Source organism: Linepithema humile, chromosome 2 (assembly GCF_040581485.1).
Source record: "Linepithema humile isolate Giens D197 chromosome 2, Lhum_UNIL_v1.0, whole genome shotgun sequence".
NCBI classification, from domain to species: domain Eukaryota; kingdom Metazoa; phylum Arthropoda; class Insecta; order Hymenoptera; family Formicidae; genus Linepithema; species Linepithema humile.
The window spans coordinates 1,225,925-1,251,985 of NC_090129.1; the positions used below are offsets into that span (position 1 = coordinate 1,225,925).

General features: G+C 42.1%; 4 protein-coding genes across 7 annotated transcripts; 2 read left to right on the plus strand and 2 right to left on the minus strand.

Annotated features, from left to right (window-relative positions):
• Ac13E (Adenylyl cyclase 13E) lies at nt 1-9,666 on the plus strand. Of its 2 annotated transcripts, none has more exons than XM_012376196.2 (8): nt 1-338; nt 1,136-1,434; nt 1,627-2,984; nt 3,115-3,369; nt 3,454-3,902; nt 4,246-4,422; nt 4,502-4,701; nt 4,774-9,666. In XM_012376196.2, the coding sequence occupies exons 2-8, from the start codon at nt 1,154-1,156 to the stop codon at nt 6,359-6,361; spliced, it is 4,308 nt and encodes a 1,435-aa protein (XP_012231619.1). In that variant the 5' UTR covers nt 1-338; nt 1,136-1,153; the 3' UTR covers nt 6,362-9,666. The 2 variants fall into 2 exon arrangements, with proteins under 2 accessions (XP_012231619.1, XP_012231620.1); XM_012376197.2 differs by having other exon boundaries at nt 4,267-4,422.
• Ranbp21 (exportin-5-like protein Ranbp21) lies at nt 8,565-18,582 on the minus strand. 2 transcript variants are annotated; one of them, XM_012376199.2, is made up of 9 exons: nt 18,440-18,582; nt 16,141-16,841; nt 15,742-16,050; nt 14,245-15,648; nt 13,706-13,960; nt 13,497-13,620; nt 13,075-13,408; nt 12,557-12,926; nt 8,565-12,236 (listed from the first exon to the last, which is right to left on the minus strand). In XM_012376199.2, exons 1-9 carry the CDS (start codon nt 18,498-18,500, stop codon nt 12,075-12,077), a joined length of 3,720 nt encoding a protein of 1,239 aa, XP_012231622.1. In that variant the 5' UTR covers nt 18,501-18,582; the 3' UTR covers nt 8,565-12,074. The 2 variants fall into 2 exon arrangements, with proteins under 2 accessions (XP_012231622.1, XP_012231624.1); XM_012376201.2 differs by lacking the exon at nt 18,440-18,582 and adding an exon at nt 17,644-17,786.
• Nucleotides 17,832-20,141, plus strand: Nup37 (nuclear pore complex protein Nup37). Of its 2 annotated transcripts, none has more exons than XM_012376204.2 (5): nt 17,832-17,972; nt 18,103-18,321; nt 18,475-18,672; nt 18,742-19,109; nt 19,185-20,141. In XM_012376204.2, exons 2-5 carry the CDS (start codon nt 18,172-18,174, stop codon nt 19,435-19,437), a joined length of 969 nt encoding a protein of 322 aa, XP_012231627.1. In that variant the 5' UTR covers nt 17,832-17,972; nt 18,103-18,171; the 3' UTR covers nt 19,438-20,141. The 2 variants fall into 2 exon arrangements, with proteins under 2 accessions (XP_012231627.1, XP_012231626.1); XM_012376203.2 differs by having other exon boundaries at nt 17,841-17,972; nt 18,091-18,321.
• On the minus strand, nt 19,623-25,825 carry LOC105677520 (gem-associated protein 5). Its single transcript, XM_012376198.2, has 16 exons — nt 25,560-25,825; nt 24,954-25,284; nt 24,482-24,828; nt 23,985-24,332; nt 23,645-23,909; nt 23,272-23,500; nt 23,127-23,208; nt 22,675-23,050; nt 22,231-22,513; nt 21,953-22,153; nt 21,729-21,888; nt 21,405-21,662; nt 21,020-21,230; nt 20,726-20,938; nt 20,205-20,652; nt 19,623-20,076 (listed from the first exon to the last, which is right to left on the minus strand). The coding sequence occupies exons 2-16, from the start codon at nt 25,278-25,280 to the stop codon at nt 19,775-19,777; spliced, it is 4,050 nt and encodes a 1,349-aa protein (XP_012231621.1). The 5' UTR covers nt 25,281-25,284; nt 25,560-25,825; the 3' UTR covers nt 19,623-19,774.
• Nucleotides 25,826-26,061: the final 236 nt, after the last annotated feature.

Consider the following 26,061-nt stretch of genomic DNA (forward strand, 5'->3'; position numbering starts at 1 on the left):
TTAGGCGCTGTCATCGGCCGTCATCTCCGTCGATGGCATTGACGGGTTTAAGATGGCCGTGGGATATCGTAGTGGAGAATATTTTAATAGTCTCGGCAAAAAAGCGTAATTTTTTTACACCCACAACAATTCACTCAGTCACGCCGTCCGTGTATTCCGAGGTCAGCTTTACTGAGACCTGCCCGTATCTCTGCGACGGTACCGTTGAAAAAGAGCTATGAAAAAATGGTGTTCTGTGACACTAGCTGATTCTTGCGAGATCCTTCGATGTCATTAAGGAGGATGATTTCACAAATTTTTCGGCGTTTTCGCCCTTGACCGAAATAAAACAACTGACGGTAAGTTCTGGCGGGTTGTCAGTTTCAAATCTCACGTTTCACTTGCGTTGTAAGATATTATAATAATTAATGAATTGACATTGAAGTTGACAATTATGGTACAATCTAACTGTGCGCGCACAATAAGGAAATTCATAAAAAATATTCCTTGCGGAGCATTTGTAGTCATTAATTTCTATAAAAATCACATTTTTATATAGTAAAAAATGCTTGCTTTGTTACAAAATTATTTCAGCTTAATCCTACTGCTTTAAAATAAATGTCATAAAAGTGTTTTTTATATTATATAAATTTTATATTTATGGCTATATTTAGAATTATATTTTTCTTTGCGGTAATATAATATAAGAGAATGGTAAAGACATGCATATTGTAAGAATCGTTAGTTTTCATTGGTAACATTTGTTAAATGGCGTAGCATACAGTATTATTAGTAGCAGCTGCTTATTGAAGTTGTAACAGAATAGCAGTATATATATTGATAGTTTAAGTTGCATAATAAGACTACATTCAATAGAACTATTGTTTTATAGATACATGTGTTATTCAAATTTTCCTTAATTCATAAAATGACATATACATTCTAAATAATATATTTAAAAAATAATATTAATATTTTAAATATTTTTACAACATATGACCAGACAATAGAATCAAATTTATCAGCAGTATACATATATTTTTCTTGAATGAGTTAAATTAATTAAATTATTTTAAATATTTTTTCTGTTTCTAGTTAATATAGATAATTGATTTCTTACCATAATAATTTTAAAATATTACTGTTTCTTTTTCAGTTCTATTCGATCGTCAATATGACTCCTGATTTGAATCGGAAACGTGGCTCGTCTGTCAGCTTTACCAGAGCTAAGGATGATAGTGAAGATGCTGAGGATGAGATTCACATATCTCTGGCACCATATGTACAGACATACCTGGCACACAGTGGTCAGGGCTTAGGATGCTGCGGTGTCAATCTGCCTGTGCCGTTTGAACGTGCTGCCCCAAGATCCTGGTGGAACCCTAGATTCGACTCGGAAATTCTCGAGGAGCAGTATAGAAGAAGTGCCTTTCCTCAAATTAGATTAAGATTTCGGTTAGTAATATTAATACACAATTCGTATACGCATGCATATTTATGAACATTAATATGTGTTATGAATCTACTTACATGATTTTATTATTGTATTCTCATTCTTCTGTCAAAAAAAAAAAAAAAAAAAAACAAACAAAAAAACAAACAAAAAAACAAAAAAAAACGGTTCTGACTGTTTATTATTTCTTGCAGATATGCTCTCACATATATCCTTCTGGTGTCCTTATGTTGGCTGGTGTATTTTGTGATAATTGGAATAGAAAACAGTACATCAACATGGGCAGCGATAGCGGGCGCCTTCGGTATTGTCGGCGCCATGGTGTCGGGCGTGCTTTATTTGACGTATACGGATTACTACAAATCCTACGTACAGCCGATTTCCCTAGGAGTCGCGTTCATGCTCTGTTTCTTGTCCTTACTCTTCCTCGCCGTGGTACCGCCTCACATGGGCGGTCTGACTCAGGTCGGACACTTCGCCTTGTGCTCGGAGATCTTATTAGTTATTTATACGGTGCTACCGATGCCGCTCTACGCCTGCGTGGGAATATCTACGCTCTACTCGTTCATGTTTGAGTTCTTGACTGCCTATCTGTACGGCTCGAGTGACGCACGACAGAGATTCTACGCGAGCGAACGAGTCGCGCAAGATAGTACCATAGGAATGAACAACGCGACGGCGGAGGGGGAGAGATTGTCGGCACCCGTACCCTCGTCTTTAAAGGATCCTTCAATTGTTGCTGGTCTACAGAATGTGATACGTAATATTAGTGATTTTACTATAGCAGTTAGCAGTACGGAGGCGACGTCGACGCCGCACGAAGGCAGAAACATAATAAACATGGGATCAAGCTTCTCGGAGCACCGAATGATGGCTCAAAAAATGCAAAGCGCTCTAAGCGACGCGAGTATCTTAACGAGATTAAACTCGAGCGTCTCAACCGTATCGCCTATAGATAATTATATTAGCGACAACATGTTCGCCGATGATATTAATTTCTCCACGAATCTCGCGATAAGGATCTTGATGCAGATTTGCATCCACTTGATAGGCTTGCACATCCTGATAATGACCTTTGTGAGGATGCGCGGCACATTCATGAAGGTCGGCCAGTCCCTACTGGTCCGCCGACAGCTGGAGGTGGAGAAGCAGTTGAAGGAGAAGATGATACACTCGGTGATGCCGCCGACGGTCGCGGATTGGCTCATGGAAGAGAGCGAGCGCGAGAGGGAACGGGAGGACTCTCTGAAGAAGGGCTCGATACCGTCCAACAATACCGACATCCGCTCGTTGTTTCGCCCCTTCAACATGCACTCGATGGAGGACGTCAGCATCCTGTTCGCCGACATCGTCGGATTCACCAGGATGAGCTCGAACAAAACCGCGGAGGAACTGGTCGGCATACTCAACGATCTCTTCGAACGCTTCGACGATCTCTGCGAGCATCACGGATGCGAGAAGATCTCCACGCTGGGGGACTGCTACTATTGCGTGAGCGGGTGTCCCGAGCCGAGGTCCGATCACGCCAAATGCTGCATAGAAATGGGGCTAGGTAGTGTTAGATAATTTCAATCACAAAACTAGTATAACGTTGTATAATTTTTTGTACGATAATTCACAAAAATTATTTATAGCTCTAATTTTCAAATAGTTTTCAATTTGCCCGCTGTTCATTTTAACAGCTATGATCGAAGCGATAAAGCAGTTCGACATCGAGAGACGAGAGGGCGTGAACATGAGAGTGGGTGTGCACACGGGCACCGTACTCTGCGGACTCGTGGGCACCAAGAGATTCAAGTTCGACGTGTGGTCGAACGACGTGACCCTGGCGAACAAACTGGAGAGCACGGGAAAGCCCGGCCGCGTTCATCTAAGTGAGAATACATTGAGATTTCTGGGAGATCAATATATCACAGAAGACGGAGAAATATTAAATGGTGAATAAGACAATATCATATAAAAAAAAAAAAGAAAGAAAGATCTGAATTTTACAATTCGCTCGCGAACTCTTATTGTTTCAGGTGTGAAAACTTACTTCATCAGAGCCCGCAAATCCGACTTTGTGAATCAATTTATCACGAACATCACGTCGCCCAAGAGTATCTCGCCGTTGTTGCAGTCGCGAAGTCGTCTGGCGTCGTGCAACCAGCAGGCTAAGCCGCGGCATCATTATCTCCATATGATTACCAATGCGAGCAGCTACAGGATGAAGGCTAACTCCTTGCCTAGTATCTTGGATTCTGAGAACGACGGGGACACCATGGACGAGAAAGAGGACTCGAACAAGAGCCCGACGTCCACCGCTAGTTACGGCAAGAAGAAACTGCGGAATAAACCGTGGAGGTATCTGCAGAGGCAGCGAACGACCGAGGAAATGACACCGCTCGAGATAGAAGAAGGAAGGAACATCGCTATGGAACAAGCGAAACCCGATTTTCAAACCTATCAGGAATGCAATGGATTTAGGCGGGTTAGTGATTTTATTCTACCAACCGTTTATATCGAAATGGTAAATCGCTGAGGGCGTCGCAGATAAAAATTCGAGAGAAATCGAGCATGTGAAATCCAAATTTGACTTTTTCTTCTTCACGCTGTCAAACTTGTTAGATTTCGTATGTGAGATGTTTGAAATTACATTTTCATATAAAATGCAGATAAATTAATGAAAAAAATTAGGTAAATAAAACAGCTAAAATAAGTAAAATTTATCCAGATTTTTGGCCATTACTTAAAAAATTCTGCAACAATATCGCTCAGCGGTTTATCGCTCGTGTATTCTTCACAATTATCAGTATATTAACGTTTAAATATAGTTTGCACTCATCGATCCGCAGGTTCCTTTGAACAACGGTGTCGAAATGGATCCGAATCCTGTACCTTCTAGTCCTTTATTATCTGGTCAAGAGCCGATTAGTCACGCTTCTTCCATTTGCAGTAGGAAAGATTCTGGAATCAAGAGCAACAGCAGACGGAGTAGTATTCAACAGCAGGTATTTTTTTTTTCCTCAAACTAGCATTCCTTTCATATATTTTTGACCGCTTCACACATTTTTTTCTTACGATTCGCAGTTGTTTCTGATGAACGGCATGGCCCAGGGTGATCTGTTGGGACACAGAGTCAGCGGTTATTACACTTCTAGCTCAACATTGAACTCCACTCACGAGCCCTCATCGTCGGTGCCTCCTTATCCGTTTCCTCCGATGGTAACCGACACGTTCGGCGCGTGCTTTCATAAATTACGGAAGCAATCCGATCTCCAACTGATCAGGTGAGCTTAGATTGTAGGAAGAATTTGATGAATTCTATTCAGGCCAATCTGTCTAAGAAGAGATTCTTAAAGGTGCGTCCAGGACAACGTGAGCTCGCAGCGCTCGTACTTCGTCAAGCCGCCTCTTTCGAGCGTCACTCTCTTCTTCAGGAACGAAGAGATGGAGAAGGAGTACCGGGAGAATGCGCACAAGGTCAGCGAGGGTATCGGCGACAATCCGCCCACTTTGGCGACCTCGAGATTCAACACGTACTTCGACATTCTGATATCCGCTCTTGTCTACACGGCCATCACGATCTCGCTTTTCCTGCTGTGCAAGCAGTCGGCTTACTACACGGCGTTCTCGGTGCTCGCCATCACCGTCCAGGTGATCGCGGTGTCGCTCTGCATCCGTCAACTCCTCTATCCGAACACCGCACACGCGACGTTCACGCAGAGGATCTTCAAGTTCTTCTCACGCTGGTACCCGTGGCATGCGTGCGGCGCGATCCTGGTCGGCCTGCCGATTATCTCCATCCTGCTCAACTTCACGTGCAACAGCTCGCGCCTCAGCAACTTCGAGTATTACTACAGCTACCTGATCTTCGTCGGGCTGGTGCACTTCTGCAACTTCACGCAGCTCAACTGCTGGATGAAGAATCTGCTCGTCACCCTCGCCGGCGGGCTGTTCGTATGCCTCGTGGTGAGTCACATATCACCGTATCAGCGGGGGAATCTTAGCGATAATCGCACGCAGCCGAGCGATCCGCCGAGCGCCACGAGAGATCTCGCCGCCTCGTCGTTCGCGCAGCAGGAAGTGGCCTGGCGCGCCACGTACAACGAGAGATTGTACAATTCCGAGATTTATCTGGATATGATGTTGCTGTTGTTTCTGGTCTGGTTTCTGAATCGCGAGTTTGAGATCAGTTACCGGCTGTGCTTCCACGGCAACGCGGTGGCGGCGCGCGACAAGACGCGCGTCCAATCGATGAAGAATCAGGCGGACTGGCTGCTGCACAACATCATACCCAAGTACGTGGCCGACCAGCTGAAAACCACCGCGAAATACTCGCAGAATCACAAATCCGTGGGCATTATTTTCGCCAGCATCGTCAACTTCAACGAGCTGTACGACGAGTCGTATCTGGGCGGCAAGGAGTATCTGCGCGTGCTCAACGAGCTCATCGGCGATTTCGACGAATTGCTGGAGAGGCCGGAGTTCGCGAACGTCGAGAAGATCAAGACGATCGGCAGCACCTTCATGGCCGCGAGCGGCCTGAATCCGCAGGTGCGGCAGCAGAGCGAGCACGAGTACACGCATCTGTTCCAGCTGCTGGACTTCGCCGTGGCGATGCACAAGGTGATATACGACTTCAACCGGGACCTGTTGGGCTTCAAGCTGATCCTGCGAATCGGCTTCAACTACGGCGACGTGACGGCGGGCGTGATCGGCGCCACCAAGCTGTATTACGACATCTGGGGCGACGCGGTGAACATAGCGTCGAGGATGGACTCCACTGGGGTCGCCGGAAGGATTCAGATTGCCAGTAATTGTCTGGACGTCCTGTCGGAACGATACGAGTTCGAACCGCGCGGACAGGTTTACGTGAAGGGAAAGGATAACATGGATGTGTTCCTATTGATAGGCAAGAAGCAGGTCGCCGGCGGAATCGACGCTTGAAACGTCGATTGCGCCGGTATTCTCGGCAACGAACGCATTTGACACTATTTGTAACCTGCATCGATCGATAGAGCCTGTCTATCCTTAATATTTGGATGTTTCGCGCTTTTAACTCGCGGACGATGTAGATATTTATTGCAATTTGAATTTTGAGGTAACACGTGATTAAATATCAGTAATCTACCCTTTTACCTTTCACTTTCAGATATTTCATTAAACATTTATATATTGTTGAAAGATAGATGCATTCTTCTTTAACAATGCTATATATTTAACGAAGTAATTAAAAATTAAAGAATTGCGAATAGATTTATGATAAATATTTTATAATTTAATAACTCAAATTTTTTAATAGATGCGAAATTGTGTAAAAGAAACTATCCAAATGTGGACAGACTCGATACTGGCAATCGATTCAGGCCGAAATATCAGATAGAGAGATGTCTGTGAATAGAGAGAGAGAGAAAGAAAGAGAGAGTGTGTGAGTGTGTGTGTGTGTGTGTGTGCGCTATATTTTTGCAAACAGTAGCAGTCGCGCTACTGAGAGAAATGTACTCGCCTTATTCGTTGACTGCTCAAACTAACGAAAGATATTTATTAACGAGAGATGTTATTATTGTATTTTTGTAAATATTGAACGATGTGTACAACGCGAGAAAATATATATCACGGAGGACTATCCGAGATCTGCCTTTGTCTTGAGTACAAAACTAAGTCGGGGACGGAGGAGTCTTTTTTAAGAGCGTTTTACGTTAACGAGCATCGAAATGGAAATTATTTGTGTATATGTATTTGTGTAATATATAAATATATATATATATTTCGTATTATATCCTGATTCGCAGATTACGGGACACTGTATATATGTGTATGTATACGTCGTGAATGAATTTTGCGAATATGTATGTGTATATATATATATATATATGTATAATTAAACGTCGAGTCTCGAAAGAACGATTATTTCTCACAGCACAAGCGATAGTGATAAACACTCGTGCTGCAACTCTGACAAATTAATGTGGCATTCTATTATCGATATTCTAAGAGCAACAGCGAAGTGTATCGCGATAAAAAGTCAACGAAGCTCGATTTACCCCGTTAAATAAAACTTACAAAGTGATAGAAAAGAAAGAGAGAGAGAGAGAGAGAGAGAAAGAGAAAGAGAGAGAGAGTAAATTTTTACAATTTTGTCTTCCTCTTTGATATTGTAACGCATGCATAAGTGGAAGCAAGGCAAAACGTTACAAGCTTAATCTGATGTGTGAAACGAAGATGAAATTTTCGTCTCGGAGCGATCGCAAATGATGAAACATGATTTTACCAAAGACCGATTTCAAGTAACGATTCAGGTAGCGAACGCGTGCGTTTCGTGCGCGCGGATCACGCTTAGAATTTGCCGTAGATGCGACACTCGCCGCAAGAAATTATGCCGTAACACATTCCACAAACGTAGCTTCGCAAAATCCGCAAATCGAATGAACGATCCGCAACGAAAATATACCCGCTACGTCGGATTCCAAAGAGTATCTTACTGCATTTTCTTTTTAATCGATATAAGCGATACCGCGTTCGATGGAACTTTCTTTTTTTTTTTTCATGCTGTAGGAATAGTATTTCTATATATGTATGTTGTGTATGTGTGTATATCTGTATACTCGCGCATTCTGAAAATCTGAGAAGTCTCAGCTTTCGAGGATTCATTCGAGAGACTGCGCTAACACAGGAACTTGAGACACGATGTTCGTATGCGCGATACACGATGCGAGTATCGACGTATCGGTCAGATTGACATTGGATGTCCGGAAGTAACGCGTTTATATCGACACAAGTATTCTAATCGTGGTTGTAATTTTAAGTAGCGTCTAACTAAACGAGATATTGTTCCGTGTGAACGCAACAGTGTCACGTGTACGGCATGCATGTAAATATACGCTGTTATGTATTTATGATTTCTATGTTGAAGCATCCCTTCCGGGGGTGCTTGAGGGCGCTCGATGGGTGCTGTACAGAAATTACTTCGTAATGTATCGCTTCGATTCGCCGTGAAACTTAATGTCAATCGTCTCCTCGAAGATCGCAGTCAATTATTAGTTTTCCTCTTTTGCGTCGAGAGCGTACGATAAGCCCACGGTGGTCTTTTCGCGTGCATTACGTTTCGTCAATTTGTGGTAGGGGCAGAACACGTTAACGAGATGTCGAATAAAATGTAAATTGTATATTTACGGAACGTACACAAATCTTACGGAAAAGACAGAGAGACGCCAGGCTCTATATATTGACGTACATGTCATTATTGTCAATGCAATTTCTTTATTACAATATTATATATATATACAAGATCATAACTGATTTCACTTCGAGCTGACGTACAAAAAACGCCAGCCAGGTCTTGTGATTCTCCGCCGCCCTCTCGCCTGGCATCGATAACTGTCAGATTCATAAACGTCATAAATGTCGCAATCCTTTCTTTGTTACACACACATACACATATATCTACGCGTGTGTATGTGTGCGCGCGTGTGTGTGTATGTATGAACGTTAATCATGAAGCCATCCGAGTAGTACTCGATACTTTCGGCATGTTTAACTGAGAATTGTGTAAGTGTGCAATGTGATGTTGTTGAATAGATCAAATTATCGATAATAAAGAATGAATTGTGTCACTGTGAAAACAACGTCATTTTGAATTCAATGATGTACATAATTTTGCCAGTCAACGATGACTGAAACTGGAGCAAGCGGGTACTTTTTGTAATACCTGAATGATTCTGAATTGATTATCCTATTAATTAATCATCCTGAATTGATTTCTCGTGCCATATATATCGTGTCGACTTTCACGTCGACGATGCTAGACGTGCATTGTTTTCGCGCGATGGCGTACACGAGTCTTCGCCGACGCGACACCGAGAAAGGGGGAGAGAGAAATTTCAAACACTTTACGACACGCTACGTAAAACTGGCAATGCGTGCTTATACCGAGAATTCCCGTTGTACAGTTTGGAGCATCGAAAGCTACTTTCCAAAAGCATTGGAATGAATCCACCCGAGTGGACAGCTTTTAACGCTCCTTAACTCTGTACAAGCTTGTCTCGTTTCGCGAAACGGCGCGACAGAAGGGAAACGCTTGTTGCACCTTCGTCGCCGATGTTCCACTGATACAAAATTAAATGCTTTTATACGAAGCCGTCTCGTATTGCGACGGAATCCTGTCTTTGTTCAATTTGTAAATTGATGACCACTTTTCTCACATGATCTACGAATCGCACACTAAAGAATAAAAAAAAAAAAAAAAAAAAAAACGCGGTGGAATGCTTGAGAAAGTAGCGTACGATGAAGGAATCTACGAATTTCAACGCGCCGCGCCGTGCAAGGCCTTGCGAAAAAGCAAACGTGCACGCGAGACACTAAATTAAATATAATCGTAATTGTTTAAAAAGCACGGAACGCATTCTAGTCGAGCTAGAAGGCGAACGGGAAAACGAGAAGATAAAAAGAGTTTGTAAAAATCGACTAAAACGTTTTTGATATGTGATATTGCAACGACAGTAAAATTTTGGTAGGGCAACCCGTGTGGGTGTGTATGTGTGTGTATGTGTGTGCGTGTATGAGTTTGAGACGCTCCTCTCTCGTCTTAAAAAAACATACTTATTTAATATTCTAGATACACGGAATTTCTTGGAGCGTTTCCGCGAGTTTTGCATGTCAAACTACACGGGTGATCGGCCGCCTACACTCTCCAACGCACTAAATCGTCGTTTATTCGCATTTATATTAAGAATCGTAATGTACAAATGTCGCGTGCTCCCGCGCAGATCGCGTATTCTCGAGTTAAAACTGCCGTTTTCGATTCGCATTGTAAATATATAGTGCCGTGTAAATTTCATCAATTGTACCAGCCAGTCTCGATTTTTGCTTCGCGAGAAAACTCGGCTGTTAGGAAGACGTTGATCGACATTACTTTGTGGCGTCGCACACTTTTTCGGCGTCGATCTATGCCTTGGAAAAAATCAACGAATCGTATATAATATGAACATTCGAAACAAATATATATATATACATACATATATATATATATATATATATGTATAGACGAGCGATTACAATTCATTCTCTTCTACTCTGGTAAAGATCGCTATCAGATTTTATTGTACAATATGTATATACTTATATGTATAAATATATGACACCGATGTAATAAACTATACTTCCAAATCCTTAGGACGTTATAATACAATAGATTTGCTCCGTCTGGCTGCACCTTCCGAATTACAAATTTCTAGCTTTTTTCCTCAAAAACCGCGAACATGCATTCGGTTTTAAGTACCGATAAGATTTGGAAAGCTCGCAGCTAAAGAGAGCAGATCTAGCTTGCTGTAGACACTGCGGACTTCAGAAACATAGCTTCATAAAAAGGAGGAAAAAAAAAAAAGGAAGGAAAAAGAATGTGGAACATACTACGGTTTTTCGGTTCGGCTCTTCGCAGAGCGTGCCGCGTCTTTTTGCTTTCTTCCTCATTTGCATAAAGTAGCGAGATGAGCGACTTTCTTAAGTCGCTCGCTTCAATATACACCGTTAAAAATTGTTATCAGTTTAACTACGCGTTATCCTTATCACAATAGTCCATCACGTGCCGTTGTTCACTCCCTTCGCAACCCCGTTGAGCCTTCCCGTACGTAAAAGACGAACGTTCTGTGATGTATAAGTCTTCTGGAAATTGCTCTCTGCGCGATCGAAAATGGACGATTAAAGGGACGATAACGCGCCGAAACATCTCCATCGAGAAGACTCGGTCCCGAGTCAATGAGACCGATCGAGACCGATCGAGCTCTCGTGCTTTCCCTCTTACATCCTTTAAAATTAATTACAATAAATAAAGAGTAACGACAGAACGCGCAATGTGAAGACTTATTCTACACGTTATATCACCAAACTGCGTGCTGCATCTTCGTCAGTTTGAAATGTTCACAATTGATTTCAGAGTGAGGAAAGTGCAGAAAAAACTCGTGACAGTCACGCGTGTAGATATATCCATGATGAATCGAACGTGTACTTATCATTTATATCCGAGACTTATAGCGAGTTCGACTGGGCGCACATTAAATGCGCTTCCTCCCGACTTTCAGTTAGCCTTGTTTCTTTTACCATCATTGCGATCGAGTGTGAGCGATCAAACGGCGATTATTAGTAACGGCAATGCCAGTGCACGCCAGTCGAATTCGCTATTAATTTGAAGCACCTAGTGATTGAGTGAGGGCACGGCGTGCCCGAGGATTTCTCAAGTATCATCTCGATTTCCTACACTATTGCAACTTGTGACAAAACCTGCACACGTTACTTCTCATTTCATTATCATTTCGAGAGATGCTTTCACATTTTAATTACCGTTCGTTTGTGGCGTGCATTCGAAAATTTTTCGAACGGTAATTAAAATGTGAAAGCATCTCTCGAAGTGATAATGAAATGAGAAGCAACGTGTGCAGGTTTTGTTACAAGTTGCAATCGCGTAGTGACACTTCGAATGCTTTAGACACAGTTCACAGAACCAGTGAATCTTTTCCGGCGAGAAGCGCTCTGTTTCAGCAATTAGGGACGAGCGCTTCTTTCTCCAGCATCTATGGCCATCTCTGAAGAGACACTTTTACAATAATTTATAATTGTTTATTGAGTTAGACCAGCGATGCAGAATGTGGCTTTCTAAAACTGTCTGCTACGTAGGGCCAGCGAACAGAGCTGTTATTCCCGTATCGGCGGCGTTCTTCGAGATCTCGTCCACACGCACCGACTGAGGCTTGCCGAACACTTCTATTCGCGGTAAATTGTTTATTTTCACTTCCTTGCGGAACAATTGACCTACACTTCGGCCGATCAGCTATAAAAAACGCATTAATATCGATTGTTATTATTTGAAACAAGAAAGCAATGAAGAAATTATGATAAATCTTGAAAGTTCACCATTTTACATATTACAAGAAAACGAGAAGGTTATTTTTGACCATTAATAAATATTTTTTATACAATCACATATGACTTTGATTGTACTAATATTGCTATAAAAAGATGAATTTAACGATCCATTTTTCTTCGTTCTTTAAAGAGACAGCTTTATTTTTCTAGTATTAATCACAAAAATCAAGTTCAATTGAAGTTTAATTTATGCGAACGTCGTCTGGATACGTCGCGGCTGCCTACCTGATTCGTAATTTTCTTAAAGAGGTCCTTCTTTCCCTTTTCAACCTTGTTGCCCTTCGTGCTAACCACTGCCATCTTCTCGTCGAAGCGCTGCAAGTCAACGGGATTGACTCCGGGGATATGCTGCATCACCTCGATGATATTAGGAAACTTGGGTCTGAGGCACTCGTAAACCTGCGCGCCGAGGGTGATGAGCGAGCCCTGGTTCGCCTCGTGCTGACCGTGCAGTTGCAGACCTTGGAGAACGGCAACCATGATGTGCGCCGCCATGGCGGGAGTAAGACTGCCGTCGGCTGCCAGCGCCCGGACCACGGGCCCGGTCAACATCGTAGCCTTGAGACTCGCGTTCGAGTCGTTCCACGCAAGCGCCCTAAAATGCGACGGATGAATCATTGTCGACAAGATACGCCGGAGATAACTAATTTTTAATTTAACAGAACTTGAATATAAATTAATTTAATTTAAATTGATGTATATTTTTCATAATTTTACAATTATTTCTCCAAATATTTAATTACCCTAGTACGCATAAGACGACGCTGTGACATGTGGACGGGTGGCGCAGGACGAAGGCCCCCAGTTCGCTGACGACCTCGGCGACGATGCTGTTCCCTCGCGAAAGAGGTGGATCCACCGCCATTCCTCCGCTGTCCTCCATGCTGTCCGGCGGTGCGGCGTCGCTGGCGGCGCCGCCGACCAAAGCCACTTTCAGCACATCTACGAAATCTCTGGTTAGATTTCTATTGAGCATGTCGTCGATAACTTCCTGCGTGTCGGTGTTTTCCTCGTCCAGACTGCCAGATTCGTAGAGACGCGCGATGTATTGCCACTTTGAGCTTAATCTGTGACACACTGGAAAGAAAACGCGCGAGATACAAGGACGTTCGAGCTTGTTTGACGAAAAATGCGAAAATAGAGACAATTAATCTGTGTCACTCACTGTGTGTGGACACGTGCGCCAATACAGGTACTAGTACGCTCTCGTAAAAAGCCGGCGGGCAGGAGTATATAAACGACTTCATGAACACACGAATGATTGGGCGCAGTCTGTAATCCGGAATCGTCTGGAAAAGCACGAAGACGCATCTCTTGATTTGAGGTCCGAGAGAATGTACGATGTGAATTTCAATCGAAACATTGTTACATTACCTCCATATTCGAGAAAACTGAGTTCAACAACGCGGGCGCGAGGCCGGGCAACTGGTAGAAATCACGACCGATCATATGGCAGCCGCTACCCAACATATGGTAGCAATGATCGTGAATCGTGCTGAGGAATGATTGCATTCGAACCAGACAAGTGCTCGAGGCTTGATCTGTTTCGGTGGTGTTGTCGCTGGTAAGATTCACGCCCAACAGGTTTGCCTTCTCCGATTCTAGAAGGCCGTGAGCATTCTTGTAACCCTGGAATAAAAATAATATTCAATAACTTGTTCCACAAAAAATTATTGAATAGAATTCAAAATATATTTAAAATTTTGTGAATAGAAAACTTTTGTACAAAATATATTCCGATTTTTCAAATGCTTCCTGTATTATGGCACATAAACTTATAAATAGATTTCTATCTCGAATTCTGTCGCAAATTATAGAGTGTCTAAGGTTTTAAACACATTTCCAGGCAAAATTTCAAATTATTGTACATAATATTATATGTAATATTAATAGCATTTTGTCAATTATGTCACCTCCGACAAGGCAGCGAGAGCAGCAGGGCTGAAGAGAGCGTTCATCGTCCGCAGAAGCGCGAAGAGCGTCGGCAGGATCGGGACGACGTGGGGCGTGGCGGGATTTCGATAAACAGGATTGCCGCTTTCACTGAGCGCGGCCACGAAACCGCCACGCGCAGCGCGATCGGGATCCTCCGGGATCGAGCACCGTTTCACCACACTCAGCACGGTGCAAATGCACATCATGAGATCTCTGCGATTGCACCGCATCGGGTCCTCCAGTATATTCTCAACCGGCGGTCTGTCCAGCCCCACAAATTGCATGAGTTCCAACGGTCCTTTGAACCACTCCGCGCCCAGCGTGACAAACTTGCTGGACGCGTTGCCGATCACTTCCGCGACGAATCGCGTCTGCCTCTCGTAATCGCAGAAATGATTGGAGATGAGAAGCAGCGCCTCGTACAGCACGACGCTCTCGATTCGTGACAGCGGACTCGGCTCTCGCGTCAGACTCCGCACCATCGTGTGTATTTGCTCGAAAACTGGCAGCAGCAGCAGCGGATACTTGAGACTGATCTTCACCATGAGACTAGCCGCGTGCCGCCGCACGTTCTTGGTCGCGCGCGAGCGATTGCGCTCGTTCTCGCCGGGCGCCTCGAACACCAGCGCGGCGAAGATCTTGTCGAGAACGCGCGGCAGAATGGCGACACCCGGCATGGTCATCGCGCCGGTCGACATCGACAGAAAGACGAAGAGCGCGCTTATGCAGGACAGCAGCGCGGACAGCAGCCAGGGATCCTGCGGCGAGTAGCCCAGACAGAGTTCCAGTAACTGCAGGCCGGTCTGCACGCTCGGCCGCTCGTTGATTAACAGAATTCTGGACACGACGGAGTCCAACGCTTGCGCAAGAGCTTCCCATTCCAGGTATTCCCGATCGTTCTGATCGCTCTTGTACTGTAGATCGGCCATGCCTTTGTTGATTTTCGCCGTCAGCCACTGTTGCACGTACGTGAATGTCACTAAAGGCGCCACCATGGTTGCATTTCTGAATCCTTCCAGTAAGTCCATTCTGAAGCGATGCAGAAACACATTGAACTCCTCTTCCGAATCGTAATCGACGAGGCAATACGTAGTCATGCCGTTGCTCTGCCTGCTGTGCGGATACGCGACGCGGATTAATTTCGGCGCTGTGTGCTCCACGTACTTGGGCACGTACGTCAGCAAAAGCGAGTCCGTTTTGATTTGCTCGTGCTTGAACAGCATCACCCAGATTGCGTTCGCTAAATGCGTGAGCGTGAGACTCGGGTACATGGTGAACGTGAGGACAGTGTCTAGGAAAAGATTGAAGTGCGTCGGTCGTATGCTGGAGCCGTCGTCCTTCCCCCACAAAATGCACAGCTGCGTCGCCATGCCCGTCAACACCTGAAATAGCAATTGCACGAATAACAATCATTTCTCCGGGAATATTAAAATTTGCCGCGATTTATTCAGGATCGATTCAGCGCGTTTAATTACTTGTGTGAGTTTCTTCAGGAACAGATAATGATTCTCGTGGAAATCCGTCGGTCCGGCGAGAGGCGGCGGAGCGGTGGCCGCCGTGTAAATAAACCTCAGAGCCTCATCCGAGAACAGAATCATCAGCTGCTTTCGATCTTCGGCTTTGCCCTTGCGATTCACGATCTGCAGCAGGCATTCGGCGGCGGAACACTGGAATATGGGATCACCGAGCAGGAGACACAGTATCTGCAGTAATCTCCCATCCTCGGCCATCACGTGGTTTATAGAGACCCACTCGACGAACCCGGTTAGCGTGGACAGCACTACCTGTTAATAACAGCGACGCAATGTAGATTTTCATTCGCTCAGGTATCGAGTTCTTTTTTTTTCTTCTATGTTTTTAGTATGAAAACTTACCTGGACGACTTTGCTGTGTGCCGCGGCTTCGGACGTATGTCCTAAGGCACTTTTCTTCTGAAACTCCGAAAAGTGTTGCTCCATCAGTCTCAAAAAAAAGCTAAAGATTTCTGCCATGTTCGTAGTCAACGCCTGGTAGATGTCCTTTCTCCTCTGATTAGACTCAAGCGTCTGCAGGAGCGCCACGTCCTCCACCAGTCTAAGGAATACCAGCAGCACCAATTCGGTCTGGCTCTCGCCTCGCGTGCAGACTTGACTAAGCTCGACCAGCAGCGTCGGCCATTGCTGAGGCCACTCCCGCTTTATCATCTCAACCACCACGCGCGACAATGCGTCCTTTATGTGCGCTTCTTCCTGCAGCAACGGCTCGGTGCCCTCCTGAAGCAGCTTCATCGCATTCTCCTTGATGAAGATCTTCTCTGTTTGCGAGATCTGTGTCCACCGGTATTTCACACAATGTTCCATTAATTGTAGACCAAAATGGCGCACTACTGAGCTCCTGTTTGGTGACTTCTGAGCCAGATACAAGCCGCATTGCGCGCACAATGGGGAGGACTCTTTAAATCTTTCACAGGCATTGTACACTTCCAGACGCTGCTGCTGAGGTACGTTAGGTGACATCATCACCTCGACCACTCTGGCCAGTTCAGCTGATATCTGAGCAATATCGCCCGCTCCAAACTCCATTTCTGCCTGATGTACTGAAATGCAAGATAGAATGTTAATTTAACAGTTTTAAGACATAATGCTACAAAATCGAATAAAGAAACTTCTTAATTCCAATATTAATTAAAAGTATCCCTTTGCTTTTTGATTTTCCCTCATAAATGATACTTGCCACATACAGAGTATTCTAATATGTTCATTAAACAAATTTAAAATGTAATAAATAATACTATTGCATGCAGAATATTTTAACAGCTATTTTATCTTAATCTTACTTTCAACAAAAATAAATGGAAACAGAAAAAAAAATAAAAAAAATAGAACGAAATATTTGTCATTCTATTTTTATGTTGATTAACTACATATGTATACACTTAACAAGATATCCCCTGCTTAAGAATTTTTTTCTCAGATGATTAGAAATTGGAACACATGGTATCATTGAAAAATATTTATGTAACAATTCAAACATATTCGCATTAGTTTTTTTATTCAAAGCTACAGCAAAATAAATTCCTTTTTACAACTGCATTAGAATCGACTGTATACATTAATATATGCAATATTGCAAAGATGATGCAAGACACCGTAACATAGTGTTAACTCCTACAGAGCCGGCATAAATATTCCGTTCTCACGCGGGATAAGCTTCGTGTAACCGCGAGGGGACGAGCGAGCGGTAAAAAAAAAAGTCGCGTGGTACCGCACGATGCCATCTTTACGGGGAAAATATTTACGTGCGGACTTTCGGTTAACACGCGGCGGTCATGCGAGGACGGAACAGCTTGTTGCGGTGTACGCGCCGACTTTGCCTTGATAGAATTTGCACGTACTCACCTCGCCTGCGAGATCGCGATTTCGAGACGGAGCTTGTCGTCGGCCGCGTAGACGGCGTGAGGCTCTGCGGTGACTGCGTCGCGCGTCAATTCATACCTGATTCGCCACGAGGAAATCTAGTCGGCACGCGGTAGTGCGACGATCGCGTGCATACGCTCGTCACAGCAAGCTCCACACTTTAGTGAGATACAGCACGCTGACCAGACGATCGCGTATGCGATCGCGTTGTGGTTGCGCCCTCTCGACGGCATCGGCGCCGCCGACGATCTAACCTGACCCGATCCTTCCGAACGTTTTGTACACATGCTCCCTTTCCGCTCGCAACTGCGGTGAGTAGAACGGCGAATTGTATTTCAACTTATTTACGACAAATCACCTTCGCGCTTATTTAAATCGTGCAATTGATTCCAGCTAAACGATCGATCGAAACTGACTTGTGTCATATAGCGCGTTTCATAGGTTATGCCGGTTCCGTTTTTACGCGCGCACCCACGTACGTATTGACGGAGGAAAAGAGAAGAAGCGATAATGGACGAGGCAGTCACCACGCCGCCTACTTTCAAACGGAATTTCTTCGAGCGGATTTATTGCGTGGAACTGTCGCCGTACGAATGGTCGCAGCATTTAGTCTGCATCGCTCTCGCAAAGGAAATTGTCATCGGTACTATTAGATTTCAGGTCCGTACCAGCATTTTTAAATTATAATTGAACACGACAACTTGTGTACAGCATATTCTGAACGGAATGTAAACAGAAATATAATTTGTAAAAATGAAATATGTACAATTGTAGTTACATTTTATGAAGTTAAATGTCACTGTCAAATAACAGGATGAAGATGACCGTGTGGAGGGCATGGAATACAATCCTATCAGGACTTTTCACCATGATACTAGACCTCACGCAGTTGCTTGGAGTCCAGAGACCTCCCTGAGTGTTGTCCCCAAGATCCTCACATTCTGTGTTGCCGGTGCGGATTTCAAGATCAGATTGTACAATAGCAACTTAAATGACATTAATATGTACGAGGTGAGAATATCTACAATATTACATAAATATAGTTTTTGTATATCCAGCTCAATGATAAATATTTTGAAGATTTTAGAGGGACACAAGGATTACACGAACGCAATTTCTTATGAACCAGAAGGTGAATTGTTAGCATCGGTTTCCGATGATCACACCTGTAAATTATGGGCAATTAAGGAGGACCAGAAGTGTGTGTCCACGTTTTACCTGACATCGCCCGGCACGAGCGTTTGCTGGCATTGCGAAGAATCTGGGAAGCTTTTAGTAGCAGAAAAGAACGGTTTAATACGCATGTACAATGTCAGAAGTCAGCAGGCTATCATGTCCCTAGATTCCGGCACTGTTCCTCTCACTACCGCAGACTGGGGGCCCAATCCTTTAAAAGTTGTATCGATGGCTGCGGGAGAATTGCTGCTCTGGGACGTTTCCAGACCTAGGTAATCTGAAATTTAACTTTGAATCTTTCTTATGAACTGTTCATCGAATGTATTTTCTTTGTTTTTTAATTTTAGCCGTCCTCTTGATGAGCGCACGCTTCACTTGGAAGGTGGTTTAATGGTAAAGTTCTCGCAGGCGAACGAAAATCTAGTCGCGAGCATTGGCTGGCCGGATAATTTGTTGAAAGTGTTCAGTTTAAAATCCAAACAAGTGATATTGTGCGGAAAGGTTCAGTTAGTCGGCGGCATGACGTGGCATTATAAACTGCCTTACATCTGTGCTGGAAGTGATAGAGAACTATGTTTCTGGCGAGTAAATGCAAGCTGAAGTACTAGATTAGAGATTTGATTTTCTTTTTTTTTCTAAAGAGAATCTTTCTTTGTGCATTTGGAATATTGTTATGTAATGTAACAATTTAAAAGATTTAACTTCTTTTAATATATTTTAACTTTATCAGCTGATGACACATCAGTGATATGGATTAAAATTTTCTAAGGAGATAAAACTTCATACTTGATAGGAAAAAAATGTATTTTTATAACGTATTTTATAAGATTTACATCAAAAAAATTCAAAAAAATTATATAAAAATAACTAAATCTATTTTTCTTTTATAAAATTATTAGTAATCGCGCTGTTATTTTTTCTTAATAGTTCTTAAAACTTATTCTTCTAATGTACCTTCTTTTATAACATTAGACAGATACTTTAATTTTACTAATAAATTGTTTTCTAATTCCAATGGCTTTATCTTTTCTGTTTCGACCAACTCATGTAAAAAATCTAAAAGTTGAAATTGGTTCATTTCATTACGTAGTAGGTCGATAACTGAGCAAGCCTTGGAGAAAACAATACTAGGATTCGGCATGCAAACCCGTTCCTTCTTAAAACTTCTTTCAATAGTTTTTAATTTTTCTATTTCTCCGATCTGCACATTATATTCTTCTTCATTGTAATTCGGTGAACCTGTAAAATATATATGTAAAGAAAATTATATATATAAGATAATAAAGAAGTATTATTAAATTGAAGCATTGCTTTATGTAACTATAAAAATTAAATTTAGTAAGTTCTAATTTGAAAAAAAAACTCACACGTGAAATCCGTAAGTTTTTGAACCAATTGATCGGTTTCATTAAACTTATTCTCATAAAACACAGTTATGTCACTTATGGCATCGGTCAGCAAATTCAATACCAGCTGCGTTAACTGTGTCTCTTCCTTAACTGATAGTTGATCCGAATAATCCAGCATCCAGTCCAGAATGCCAACGCATAAATACGCACGTATACTTTGCGACACGAAATAATCACTCTTTGCGTAAATGTTGTCATCTGACTCTTCCGTTGGTTTCTTGTCCAATATTGTGAGAATATAAGTGAAGAATCTTTCGTCTGCCCTTAGTCCGTGTTTCGCTCCTTTTTCCGCCAATATCTTTTCGTCCTCAAACACGATGCTTAATGCCATTGTTATATGTTTCAATCGGGTCTCTTTTGAGTTGCACGCAACCGCTTTAGCTAGTTCATAACTGGTGCTGAAGTGCTGAAACCGGGTAATGAGCAATGAGTATCGTATCTGACAAGAACATATTGTCTATTTCCGTTTTATATCTTACCACTATATTGATTGTCTCTTTTTTCGAAGTCATATTAATAATTGCGTCCTTGCACAAGGCTTCGTAATAAGAGGCATTGTATTCTCTTTCAAGACTTTGCAACACCCTATCGTTTTCCTGTCCTTGGAGCCATGTCTGCAATAAATCCAACGCGGACCGTTTCCCATACGAGTGCATAATCGCCTCGTGAACATCTACGTACACGTTTAGATACTACAAAGAAGATGTTAGTATTAATTAACTGTTCCATTTGTGGCACATACCTGTATACACATAGCGCGTTATTACATGTACCTGAAGCTGTCGAACGTCCGTGATGAGGGCGCGCGCTTTCGACCAGTCTGATTTGACGAGAGCACGTTTCACTGCTTCCGTAATTAATGATACGCCATATCCTTCATCGCCGTTTAGAAACGCTAATTCAGAAGCCAGTTCCAAGCAGCACACATCTTTACGACGAGCGAGGACCTCCGTCGCCTTGTCCAACTGTCCCAGTTTTATGTAACTAGTGTATGTATAACGTTTCAAATGTTTATTCGACGGAAATTCCATAACTAACAATTACTTTTAATTTATAAAGTAGTTTGTATGACACCGAATTGTGAACATATTTTATTAGGATACTACGAATGCAATTCTAGAATAACTGTTGATAATCAAGTGACTAATCAATTCTCACCAGTGAGCTGCCTGTTCTAGCTGACCGACTCCAATAGTCCATTCGGCCCAACTCAATAATATTTTTTTCATAATCAGATCCTCAGCATCCAATCTACATCTCGCGAGCGCGTAAGATTCCTTGAACATCTTGACATTCAGAAATACCTCGATAGCTTCGTAAATTTTGTGTATGCAAAGCAAATATGACACCGCCTTCTCCACATTCTTTTGCGTTATTAACTGGTGCGCGTACGCTTCGCACATTTCCCTCCACATTCTGTAAAATCGTACAATCAATTTCGTGTTCTCGCACATTTGAAATAAAAAATATCTTTGTACGCACCTCGTGGAAACGTTCGGCGCGAGTGACACCAAAAAGTCATTCAGTTTCTGATTCTTGGCTGCACGTCGCAGATTGTCTTCCAGAGACATGTATCCAGATTCGTTTCCGTTACACCACACAGCCATTTCAGTAATGGCGTCTAAATCTTCTTGCGCTGACTCTGCGCGAATAAATAAAAATGAAAATTATAATATATATTATATATACATATAAAGTAAACTTACGCTCTGCAGCGATGAGTGTCATGAAATCTTCTTTCTTTTCACAAAACAGCGATAAGTCCGCGAGAGTGCAATTTTCTTGATTTTCATTCTTTCTTATGTCGGTCTTGACGAAATCCAGAAGCTTAGATTTAGTTACTGCTTTATTGTATCTATTGAAATAACATCTTTTCTCTTTTTTCTTATATAGCGACACCTCAGACTCTGCAATCAAAAGTCTCGATTATTATCAATGCAATTATTTATTGGTGTCAATTATACCTGAAATACTGTCTATTTACTTGTGCGTTCGGTAAGAGAAATGGAACTCATCAGACTGTTCAAACCATTCTGCACGTTCGAATCGTCCGTTTTACTTTGAATTTTCTTTAATGGCTTGTACTTCTTCTTCACAGCAGATCGTGGCGACTGTGCTGTCGCGCCGTAATCCCATATGCGTATCGTGAAGTCCGAGGAGCCGGTTATTATAAATTGAGGTTTGAGGGGACTCCACATGCAGGACAGAACGGTTCCATCGTGACCAGAGAACGTGCTTAACAATTCCTGCTTTTCAACATTCCACACCTAGAAGATAATATTCAGAGAAAGTAATATAACAATCGTTTCGCGGATATTTAAATTATTATAAAATATCGTAAAATAAACTTAGAGCTTAAATAAGACAAATATTATTTTCACGCAAATTAGTTGCATAAAGTGTGAAACCATAAAAAATAATATCTTACTTGCGCGGTACCGTCGTAGCTGCCGGACACTAAAAGCCCGCTGACATGCGGACACCAAGCTAAACAAACCACTCTATCGGAATGTCCTTTTAGCGACGCTACCAACTTAAACGTCTTGCGATCTTCTTCACTGTCATGATCGCTCTGCGCAGTGTCCTCGGTGTCCGTTGCCTTCAAAATTTGTATCAGCTCTGACAGATCATAAATTACTATGTTTTCCGAATCGGAGGCAACGGCCAAATAGTTTGCATTAGGCGACATCCATTTATCCGTCGTTGTACTATCGGGGTGCCACACTAAGCAATTCACTGTATTTCTTACGATATGTATCGTGCTGCCGCGTTTCTTCAGTTTCTGATTGTAGAACACTATCGATCTGAAAGGAACAAAAATGGCGCTTCTTTAACCATGTTTTAATTAAATAAATTATTAAAATATTAAATAAAGCTTACCCATTTTCCAGTGCGATCGCTAAGCACACATTGGATTTCCAAGAAAACTCGGTGCACCCATTCTTTATTATAGACATAGGTTCTGTAACAAAAGTTGCAATAACGAAACTGCGAGAGAACAACGAGTGTTATAATATTTTCTTACCAGCGTCCGGCTCGGATTTCTTAAACGCTACCAGTTCCCGTTCCGAACAGGAAAACAAATAATATTCTGACTCGAGTTGAACCCATTCGATCTTGTAAACGATGTTTCTATGATACTGCCTGAATAATATGGGTGGCTTGCTCAAAGTACCGATTGCTTCAAATATGCCAACACGACCCTCTGAAGTGCCGAACGCCACTGTGGATTCGTCATCAGGGAACCACGATATCTGACGTAACATTTATTTTCAATATTATTTAACGCAACAACATATTTCTAGGAAACAACTCTCAAATCTAATCAAAATTTAATTTTATTAAATTTCTAAAATTTTCATAAATTTAAATCTCTTAAATTTTCCACAATTTCTTACCGTCCTTATTTTGCCCTTTATTTTCTGCCAATGTGCGATAACGTCGAAAGTTGTTGTATGAGATTCAGACAAGTTCCACAAACGCAGCATTTCGTCTCCCACGCCGAACGCAATGCGCGAAGTTTCGATGGGACAGGATGCCATGCAATAGACAAATCCCGCTTGTGTGGGAATCTTGTACTTTAGAATCGGCGGTTTCTCAGGATCGCTGTTCTGCTTGCAACATATAATCCAGCGATCTTGCGCCAAAGTCCAGACCGTGAGTCTAAAGTGTTACGCGATAAATTTCAATAATTGTTTCACTGTAATTTGCGAAGTTTACTTTGCGAATAATACTTACTCAGAAGTTGCTCTCCAATTATCAGACAACATATCGTTTCTAGGTTCGGTGGCTATGCAAAACAATCCCCTACTGTGATATGCATGGATCAACGTGTGCAAAGGCTTGATTTTGTTCGAGTTAACAGTTGTGTTCACGTTCGTCGAGAGGTCCCAAGAAAGGAGTTCCCCCCAGACTGAGCTAGTCAGAAGTGTCTTGGGCTCTGCCCAACACACTGCAGTCCAAACTCCGCCCTTAACACCGAGCTTGCTTTTATGTTGCTGAAAGGAATTTGTGTTTGGCGCGTTTGGTAAATGTATCACCATCTCGTACCTGCCGTCTCTACCAGCTCTCCAAATAAACACGGATCTATACGCAAAAAAAGCATAAATATAATAGCAGCATGGTCTGAAAATATCTATTCTTTAATTTTTGATTAAAACAATGCTCGCAAATCAAGTAATTAGTTCGATACATTAATACATAGAGTGTGTGAATATTAATAAAAGTTTTCTCACTTGTCTTTTCCACCGGAAGCTAAAAGTAGATCCCTCTTGTCATTTGCACTTATTACATTCATGGCAGAAGGACACCAGGATAAACTAACTACTTCCTCATTGTGTCCTCTCAATCTATACAATATTGTTTCCTTGTTAACAACATAAATTAATCCACTTTTGGCACCTATCGCTACAAGATTTTCTTCATGAGGACAACATGCCAAACATGTAGCCGTTAGTTTTCCCAGAGGCACTATCTTGGATGATTCATATTGTATGTTACAACACATTAAAAAGCCCTGGGAAGTTACTGCATATGCCACATTGTTGGTTGACCAGTCAACTCCTACTATTGACTTGCTCCCCTGTGTTAACAAACGTAAAGAATTATGATGACAGTAGAAATAATTAAAAAGATAGATGCTTATCTTTAATAAAAATATATTCTTTTTTACGTTTAATTTCTTTTGTATCACACCTTGTTACTTACATTCTTAAATGAGAATTCCATGATTAATTCTAATGTGTCCACATTCCAAATCCTAATTTTATCATCGTCATTCGCAGAAAGTAATAACTCTGGATCAGTTGCATCATCTGAATTATGAGGTTGGGGACAGAAAGCCACTGCGGTGATTTTGTCGTAAACAGCAGTAGGATCTTTAATGATAGAATACTGCAGAGTATCATTATCCTCTTTCTGCTTGGCAATAACGATAAAATTCTTGGCACCCCATGCCAGAGTTCTGCGTCTCGAGCAAGCAAAAATACTGTTTATATACCAGTTCGGTGAAGGAGGCAGCAAAGTTTCGTTCATCTTGCTATTATAACCAACAAAAAATAGTTCTTAGATTATCGACACTTTTGACGCAAATTACATTTTCCTTTTCCATTGCAATACCAAAAGACCCATAAACATATACCTCAAAGCAAGAAAAAAAATTAAAACAACAATTAAAAGTTAGATTTTCTTCACGTTTATATATGAACGAATAATTTGAGGTTAACCGGCATTCAAATCTAACTATATATTAATAAGTACTAAAAATTCATCAATGATAGAACAAAATTGACTCTAGAATAAATTTCAAAGTACCTCAGTTAAACGTGATATCATCGACACGATGTAACAGCAATTGTTCGAGTTTTGACCGTTTGTACTTCACCAACCGCTTTGCATGTGCGAAAAACACGAGTCTCACTGTTGCGCACTGCTGCGTAAATCTACGAAGGTTATTTACACCCAATATCAATATAGGGCTTGTTCGTTTTAGCTACACTGGGGCTGCTCTGGGTCTGCTCTACACAGGATAATACAGGACAGATAAATAGTTTGTCCTGTATTATCTTGTTTAGAGCAGACCCAGAGCTGCCCCAGTGCAGCTAAAACGAACAAGCCCATAGTGTGGTATATATTTCTTTTTCACAAAATGTGTTTATGTTTTCAAAATCAAATTGGCAAAGATTGGAATACACGGTTCTCCTGGGTTCTTCTAAAATGATAAACACATATACACACACATATCAATTATATAATAAAATATATTTCTATATTATATTATATTATATTATATTATATTATATTATATTATATTATA